Source organism: Capsicum annuum, chromosome 3 (assembly GCF_002878395.1).
Source record: "Capsicum annuum cultivar UCD-10X-F1 chromosome 3, UCD10Xv1.1, whole genome shotgun sequence".
In the NCBI taxonomy this organism is placed as follows: domain Eukaryota; kingdom Viridiplantae; phylum Streptophyta; class Magnoliopsida; order Solanales; family Solanaceae; genus Capsicum; species Capsicum annuum.
The window spans coordinates 242579288-242588891 of NC_061113.1; the positions used below are offsets into that span (position 1 = coordinate 242579288).

Below are 9604 nucleotides of genomic sequence, written 5' to 3' on the forward strand. Positions count from 1 at the left end.
TTGGTGAGCTCATTACTACTAGGAACTTTGCTGGTTGTCTTACCACACTGCCCAAACAAATGAATCTGGAAATACAATTTCAATCCAATGACAATTTAATGGAACAGATTTCAATTTCGATTTCGATTTCGATTTCAAGTTGCTGCAGAACAGATGCAAACCCATATCAGGAATAACACTAGTTATATCAAACACGGGTACGAAACGGTTTTATTAGAAATGCTACCGGGGGGTTTCAAAATTACCCACAGCGCTCAAAATCATCTTTACATTTTCTCTAGATCTAATTCTATCCTGCAAAATTGTTCCGTTAACTTGGGAGAATCATTACATGATATTCACTCAGAACCCATGTAGGGTTCACATTACGTAAATCCACAAAAGACTTGGAATTACAATTAGAATTCAAAAGAATTCGAGAGTGCCAGTTATAGTGACCGGTGGATTTATATCAACGCGGTTAGCCTTCCCTTGGGAAAGTAGCTGTGGTAGTGTATTGGCATCTTTGGCTGCAATTCCTTGCCCAGTCCATAATGTGACATGGGGCCATTGGTTTTTAGAATTGACCTTTTCACCTTCAACAGAGCCAGGCTCAGCTTCTAGTGCGGCCAATTTATCGGAGAACAACAAAGCACCCACGTCTACCGGCACCTTTTCGTGAACAAAGGAACCATGATTGGCAACTGCAGCGACACCGTGACTTCTCTTGTGAGCCAGGGTCAAATGGGCCTTCTGAATGGAGCTCTCCATGCTTTTGTCCTTCAAGAAATTGCCAACCTTTGGATCTTTTTGGGCTAGCTGTCCACAAATAAATGAGAAGCATGAGATAACATAGTCGAGTCCTTTTATGCAAAACTAGAATGCCTCTCCTCAGTTCCTTCACTGTTTACCCGAAGGATTTTTAGACAGAAATGCAGAAATTTCAGATGATGGGAAATCATTACAGATTGGAAAGACAAAAGAGTCAAAGCAGAATATCTTTTTTTTTATTTTCTAGAATAAAGAAATTGCTAACTGAAAGAAAACAAAGGCAGCAAACAAATAAACAAGAATTACTATCAGTCTCCTCAACCTGCCAAGAAAATTATCCAGCCACAAGGAATTATATGTTTTGTGCACAAACTAAGAAGTACGATAAGAACATAAACCACTAACTACAACCATCAAGACATAAAATCTCCAGTCATAAGGACTCCATAATTATAATTTTGCAAATTCACTTACATCATTCAGAAGACTTAGAATTTCTGGAACTGGCAGGCAGATAGCGGCAAACACAATAGATCCTAGTTTCCTCTTCTCAGAAGTAGGCGCTGCATATTCGCCCCTCGCAATAGCTTTCAGTTGGTCAATGACTTCTTTAACAGCAAATTCAAATGGAACCTGAAACAAAACTTTTGCAGAATCACTCCAAAGCTCTCCTACCACAATGTGGTGACTTATTTAGAGCTGTCACTACTCTCTCCTTTCACACTGAGCCAGGGGGTTCCGGGGGGGTTGCTTCATGGATTGCTGAACCATCCAACGAAATCATCCAACTAGAAGGCGTTACTAATGCAGCACTTATGATCTTCTTTGGCATACAAGCTCATTTAAGGAAAAGTAATTGAGTCTTTTTCTACAGACATGACCTCCAACTTGCCCCCACCCCAAACCCCTGCACATTCCGATGATAAAGATACATAGAGAAAAAACACATTTATGCAACAGCGCAGGTAAAAAAAAAAAATGGCTCACTAAAATGGTTTATTGATACCCACATGAACTACTCCAGTATTTAACATACAATTCCTACACAGGTATGACAACTCAAATAGAGTATGCATGTAGTACCGCTACACGTCACGGGAACATTTGAAGTGAAGGGCTTGAATAACGTTATAGCAATTTAAATTGCATTTCCAGTGGAAAGTGAGATGAGATATTACATGCCTTCAGAGATCTGAAAGGACTGCTAAGTCGCACAAATTTACCTGTATTGAATTGAGATAGTCCGCATTTCCAAGTAAAATATCCCTCAATTGCTTCTCCCATTTAACCCACTCTTTTACGTATGTCCCTTTTGTAGACTCCAATCTACCAGATTGAACGGACAAAATCATGCAAAGGGGGAAAATTCATCAGTCACAATCAATTGAAAACCCGACTAATTCTCTAAACTTTTTTAATAAAGTGAGAACTTATATAGACAGAGGAAGATGACCTTAGCCTTTTCTCATGACCATATCACTCAAATAAACAAAAACAGAACTTTGTCAATGCGTAACCAAACACCAGACTTTCTTGTCCTCCAAATGCCAAGTATAATTAGAAAAATGACATGATTTTGCTAGGAAAAGCCAGTCATACCGATATATACACCCAACTTTTGGTTGGTGGAGATATATTCTTTTATTGTCATGCTTGAGAAAAGACATCTTAACCCCAAAAGAAAAAGCATATAAGTTGTTTAGACCCTATTAAAACATGAAGAAAAATTGCAGGTTTTCATACTTGCATTGCAGTTAATTTATTACAGTGAATATATGTGGATATACGAAGTTATTATTAGGCAAAGCAACACAAGGAGGTCAGAATGATATATTCAAGAGTAAAAAGGAGTTTACTACTCCAGATCATGCTACAGAAGCCAGAAATTTATGCAGTAGAGTCAAGACACTGGAAATCAGTGACTATATCAGACTTGTGTTAATGCTTTGCCAGCCTATAAGAGCCCCCTCAGATCCATCTTTTCCCCAACTATATGATGCTTGAAAGTTCCAAATGCCATTTCAAATCATAGAACCCTTCAGCCCTAAATTTCTTAACACTGATAAACCCCAAAACTGAGCTACTTTTTTTCTGATAGGGATCTGAGCTACTTTGAACCATTCAATCCATTCTAAAAGTTGACACCAAAACAGTAATTAAAAGACAAACAACAAAATAGAAGGGTCTGACCATATTCAAGTGATGAAAGGAGTAGAAATTCTTGAACCAAAGAAAGAGGAAACTAAAGATAACATAGCATTACTTTTAACTGCAAAATTTCTGTTTTTTCCTTAGCAACTGAGAAATCCCCTAGGGCTAGCGGCGCACTATTCGGAACTTGGTGGATAATGGGACAGTCCCTCTACCCTATTCCACTTACCATGCCTTTCCTGTGACACGGTCTGAACCTGTGACGTGCACCTTAACATGTATCACATGTGCTCTTACCACTACACCAAAGCCCTAAGGGTGGAGAATCATTGTTTTAAGGTGTAATATTCTTCTAACTTTTCCACCAACCACAAGTATTCATAGTTAATTATTAAGTATCAAAACCTCTTTGCATCATAATACAACTCAATTATCACAAAGTTAATGAGATTCGAAGCCTCCAAGCTGAAGATGGAAGAAAGATTCACACATACTATCCGTACTTTTATTTTTGAAACTCGTAATATCCCTACTTCTGATAGAAAGTGGAAATCTCAAACACAATTCTTAATCTTCAATACAAACTATTGCATTGAAAATAATTTTAGCTGAGGATGAAATAGAGAGATAGCTCCACGTCGTGCAACATATCAGAAGGCATCATGCAGCTTCTTACCATTAACACTATAACTCAAGTGCAAAAAGGGGAGAGAGTTTAGAGGAACTCATTAACTACATTTGCTGAATGTAACACTGACCTTCCATGTTTGTTTGTATGAAGTTTGTACAAATTGATTCCCTCCTCAATAATAGACCTCACAGAATCCGGAAGAGGAGACCTTCAAATGATCATAAAACAATATCAACAGCAAGTAAAGCAAGGGTGAAGTTAAGAGGAGATAGAAACATAAGGAGACAAATAGCATATAAAAAGTACAATGGCATAAAGAAGAGGACAGGAGAGATCTAGTTATGAATTGATGAATTGAAGAAAATGTAATTATAGGTGTCCCATGCGAACATTTATGATATTTGTCCTATGTGGAACACTAATACATATTTACACGTTTCTCTTGTGACTAACTCCAATCTAATTATTGAAGTGTGTGACAATCCCACCTGAAAACTTAAGCTAGCACACTTTTATCTACATAATTATGTCTTCAACAAGCCTCCCTCACACGCACGCCAGACGCTTTTCAACAGCTAAAAGATGTGGAAACTCTTTCTTGACAACTGGCGACAATAAGACTAGAACTTGGGACCCTCTATCTGCTCTAATACTATGTTGAATTGTGCTACTAGAGGGAGCATCCATTTATTTGCTTCATTATTTCAACAAATATGATATCTGGGTCCAATAGTAACATTTTTTTTTTAATAACCATGGCGTCCGGGCCATGGTTGCATGCAGCTAGACTAATTCCACGGGATACTTGTCACCTCCCACCAGCAACGGGTACTAGGCAACTCTATCCACCATTGCTAGGATAAATGGCAAGATGACCTGGTGTTTTTGTATCTGCTGCACTAACACTAACACTCTCTTTATAACTGAGAAATTACTAATGATTCAAAATTTGATGGATTATTAAGAAAGTTTGAACTCTGATCTAACATAACCAACTAATAAAGAGGAAGCAAAAAGGTCACCTAATCCAGTAATGAGCAATTCAATCACTTCAACCGGAAGAGGTCAACCATATTATTTGGGGTTCAGAAGAAAGAAATTTACTAACCTTTCAGGTTTCAGTAGAGGCATTTTGACAAGTGAGCCAAAACGTTCTATAAGCTCACTCTCGAACTCTTGACGGCTCAGAGTGAAAGTGTACCAACAGAATCATACAGATGCCTTATATATTTACTTTTTATGACTAATGAAATACTGGAGAAAGAAAGATAATCTTGTTAGCTGAACAAAACTTTGTACCCTTCCTTCATAAAGGTGATAAAACATTAGCATCACATAACCAGCATTTGGTGATGACTTGTCAAGATTTCCCTTGAGGATCAAGCAAAAAAGAGAGGACTGAGGTATCAATACCCAAGTTGAATGGAGTAAATGGGTGAAGAGAATTTTACAAGGACAAAGTAACATGAAGTGTTAAGTACCGGATGATTAACACGGTGAAGTACTCGGAATATAAAAACCGCAAGTGCATCAATGGAGAATGGATTGACAGTTCCTGCATGATTAGACGGGTCGTAACTAAGATGAGTATGACTCAAGGAACAAGCAAATGAACTTTTTAACAAGCAATTCTTACTACCGCTACCAACACCACTGACCCATAAAGAAAGGTAATGTTGAACATCATTTGTGCAAGCACCATGAAGCAAATTAGCCTATCATTTGTCAAACATATAACAAGATGATACAGAGCTTCACCACTCTTAAGGAAAAATATAACACAACTGCAATACCAGGCGTGGAGGTGGGAAGTATCTGTCTCATCTCCAAGAAACAAAAGCATATATCAAGATGAGGGTTCACCGCTATAAGCTACACAGACAAGACAACTGCAAAGTCACAGTTCCACATGAATTGGACAAAATTTTTCACTTAGCAAGAAACAAGAATTGTCAATAACACAAATCACATAGTAAGAAATGCAAAATAAAACTGCTGGGTGAACTACCAAATCAATTGCTCCAGCTTTTCAGAAATTAAAGAAAACTTGCATGAGAAGCAGCATAATAGATTCAGAAACTAAAAAGGAACTATCTCTCAGGACCTTCTGATTCAGGTATAACTGGGATAGCAGATGCTTTGGTGCTTAGGCACATGTTCTCAATCTGCAAAGATGAGAATAAAACCCGGTGAGATAATGAAGTGCTAGTACTACATCTTATGTTATTTCCAAACTGAAATAACCTTAAAACTCAAGTTCTTTATATGCATTCCGTTGTACTCTAAAATTAGAAGATGCACTCCATGGCATTGTAAGAAGCAGTACCCAAAGTACAGAGAACTGATGCTACAACTAGAATGTTTAATATCAAGATCTGATGCACTAACACTGCATTATGTTAACTTGGAACTTAAAATAACCTTAAAAAGTGGCCATTCATGAAAAACTGCATCAGAGGATTTGTACTACTCAGGGAACAGTTCAATAAATACAAAACTTTACCTGTCTCCGTACTTCCTCATTTGGTGCATTCTTGTCTGCAAGCATGATCGAGGAAGGTTTTTTTCGACGCTCATCAGCAACTTTTTGCCAATATCTACCTATTAATATGATGGACATACAAAGATCAAACTTTATTATCTGAGAGAGATTTAAGTTCTTCAAGCAAGGAAAATAGGGAGTTTATTACTCTTTCCACATTAATTTAGGTGTCTAAGTTTGACTAGGACGAAATTTAGGAAAATACCGGAGACTCATGAATCTTGTCGTCTTAACAAAGATGTGTGTGTGCTGTACCAAAATTCCACTGAATCTCATGAACAAGAGATGTAGTATGTTGGAAACAGAGAGTTACCAAATACAGAAAGAGGGACTCTTTTTGAAACAGACTAAAAATTAAACTGAGACACCTAGATTGAAACGGAGGGAGTAATAGAATTTTCAGGAGTCAGATGTTTGTGGCAGGAAAGAACCAGATGACAATGCATTAATTCTAAGTAAAACTTAGTTTCAATTGGTTTCAACCTGTATTAAAGAGCAAATGCTTGTCAGAACAACTAATTGATACTCCCTCTGTCCCAATAATATGCAGAAGTCCTTCCGTTAAGGGATGTCCCAAAATGTCCAACTTTCACAACTGCTAAGAATTCAATTTTTAAAAAATTTGATGTGGTTGTTTTCTATCAACTAACTTCCAACCATTAATTTGAAGATATTCTTCCACTATTACTGCTCCGATATACAAGGAAAATACACGTCCTAAACCTTGTGCTCGTCAAACATTATCATACAGGACGAGCAGAAGTGAGCACACGATATGCAGACAACAACCTAAAGGCACAAGACACATGGCATTCAAAATCAAATTCCTTTATGAACAAGGAACAAACAAAAAGATGTTGAAAAGCACCTCATACCTTTGATAAGATCACCCATTAAACTATGAACTGGTCGATCATCTCCAAGCCCTCCTGGAGCATTCAGTATTTCCTTACACAGTGCAGATTTAGCACAGCCTGGTATTCCTGCAATTTAGCATTGCTTGTCAAAAAGAATGCTTACTTCAATAGTTGCGGGAGGTTCTAATAGAGGTTTTATTACATTTAAATTATAATAGTACATAAAAAAATCAGATGCCGTACACAATCTGAATATTCGAAACCAGTTCAATCTTCTTCCTTTTTTTTCTGATAAAAGGTACTGTTTCAAAACCAGTTCAATTTTACCTGGAAAGAAAACAATGAGACCCTCATTCTTTGCAACCATGTCTTTGGTGGTAATACTAGGGCTTGAAGGAGCAATATCTTTCATGGACTCAAGATCACCCTCTTCATCTTCTCCTTCAACAACAGCCATAAAATCTTCAACTTTGACAAAATTTCCAGCAGATCCTATCAAAGCCTGGTTTTGTGGGCTACGCTTTGCATATTGTTCAAGGAAGGGCTCCGCTTCACTTAGGTATGTGGATGATGACAATGGTTTGTTCCCATATTTTCTGCGTATATATACTGCCCTGAAAAATTAGGTCCTGTAAGATGCTGCGTTGGGAAGATAAAAGAGGCTCATCATAGAAAATCATTAGTTTATTTAGTATTACCATTCATCAAGCATCTTGCTGAGTTCTCGTTGCTTGGCTGCTGAAGTATTCCAAATTTTCATTTGCCTAGATTGATCATATTGCTATAGAGATCAATATACGTTATAACTTATCCTTGAGAATAGATTATATAGTACAGCCAAAACACCGTTCACTCTTTTTGAAAGGAAGTTCACTAGAAACATGTCCTTGTATCAATGAATCAGGTTGGGCATAAAAACACAAGCTTGAGAATGTAAAAATACAGACATTTGTTAGATAACCTCAAGCTGGGTTAAGAGGAACAACTACTAAAAAGTTTTAAGGTCTAGAATTAAAGTAGTTACACTAGCCAGACTGGACATATAAGATCTGAAAACTAGAAATTCGTCAATAGTTCAATAGCCTAGTAGATTCAATGAAGATATGGCTTTTCAAGACCATAATGTGAAGGTTGATCACGACAAATATTCTATTTTAAAAAAAAAAATAAGGCAAGTGTATTTCACTATGAGCATCTCAGACAACTTGCACAATTCATTAGAACTGTAGCACTTCATTATATGACATCAAACACCCTTAGAAGAACAATTAAGATGTGGATTAAACTACTTATAATTAATGAATTATGTCGACTACAACATAGCAGCAGCTCCTTATCGAACCAACTGAAATGCAAACACAGCGCATATGAAGGCACCATGGAGCTCAACTAGAACTTGTCCATTGAAGAACAAAAAACCAACCAGGTAAACCTCACCTGAGGTAATAAGCCTTATATGCAGAAGGGCCTTCTTTGAAAAGAGTCGACAAGCCATTACGGATCAAAAAAGTTCTCAACTGCACAGTAAAGAAACAAAATGAGGATGAAGTTTCTTAGCTCAACGTGCGATAAATTCCAAAGCAACATGCTAACCAATTATGTTCCAGATTTAAATCTTATTAACTGGAGAAACAACCATGTAGCATCTTACTGCACCGAAAAAACAAAATTGATGATGTCGCTTCCACAATTTTGATTCAATTTGCAGGCTCAAGCTCAATCTCAACATATAAAGAACCTCATAGAAAACGCATTAAGGCATATCAAGGTTCCAGCTATATGATATTAGATATGAACTCTGTATCTTATCCGTTCCTCGACTCTTTTTTTTTTTCAAAACGTAATATAAATAAACTACAAAAAGGGTGTAGTGATCACCCACAGTTACAAGATAAAGGGAAAAACAACTTCTAATCCTTTGTCTTCTCAAAAGGATTCTAATACATCATAAATAGATTTAGGATCTTCTAAAATTCTTATTTACACCAAAAATAGAACAAGACTGGGCAAGTCCAAGGGTTTCTGCATAGGAAGAGACGCTAAAAAGATCATTACATGCTATCATAAGTGGAGAATCCAAGAATCCTGCCAGAACCTTGTATTCCTGCCACTCCCAACATTAGTTTTGGTGTAAGCTTCGAAAACTGGCCATAAAAGTGCAAATGTGTTTCCACAGATCAAACCATGTGAAGACTAGATACCGCTTGTATACCAAACTCTCTATTTTCTGTATTTAGAAGAGATCGCCTTCTCCATAAGTTCCTAATCTCCTTTCCATACCTCCACAACCATCTCATTGGTAGCTTTACTATGTACATTCAAGTTTTACATCCCGAGTCCACCTCTTCTTTCAACTTGAACTACCCTACCTCAGTTCAACAAATGAACCACTCACTTTTCTTTGTTCCCATTCCACAACAAAATTCCTTTGACCTAGTCCAAAATCTTTTTCACACGGCAGCATGGGAAATAAGGACATAACATAACTGGCAGATGGAACAGGTTTGAAAAAGGGCTCCATAGCCGTCACTGTGCAGTGCATAATAAATAATTCTCGCATGTGTTCTTTTAGATCTTGGAGTTCTATACTTCGGAACCTACTTCTATATACCCATCTTTGTACAAATTGTTTATATCAAAAACAGAAGATTATCTGTCTTTGAAATGATTAGT

General features: G+C 37.1%; 1 protein-coding gene across 2 annotated transcripts; it reads right to left on the reverse strand.

The window, feature by feature from the left end:
- Positions 1 to 182: 182 nt before the first annotated feature.
- On the reverse strand, positions 183 to 8704 carry LOC107862687 (tRNA ligase 1). 2 transcript variants are annotated; one of them, XM_047409640.1, is made up of 13 exons: positions 8369 to 8704; positions 7630 to 7695; positions 7259 to 7540; positions 6950 to 7057; positions 6036 to 6133; positions 5637 to 5697; positions 5014 to 5087; positions 4832 to 4903; positions 4641 to 4717; positions 3660 to 3740; positions 1974 to 2076; positions 1225 to 1383; positions 183 to 798 (listed from the first exon to the last, which is right to left on the reverse strand). In XM_047409640.1, exons 2-13 carry the CDS (start codon positions 7634 to 7636, stop codon positions 406 to 408), a joined length of 1515 nt encoding a protein of 504 aa, XP_047265596.1. In that variant the 5' UTR covers positions 7637 to 7695; positions 8369 to 8704; the 3' UTR covers positions 183 to 405. The 2 variants fall into 2 exon arrangements, with proteins under 2 accessions (XP_047265596.1, XP_047265595.1); XM_047409639.1 differs by having other exon boundaries at positions 7259 to 7545; positions 8369 to 8552.
- Positions 8705 to 9604: the final 900 nt, after the last annotated feature.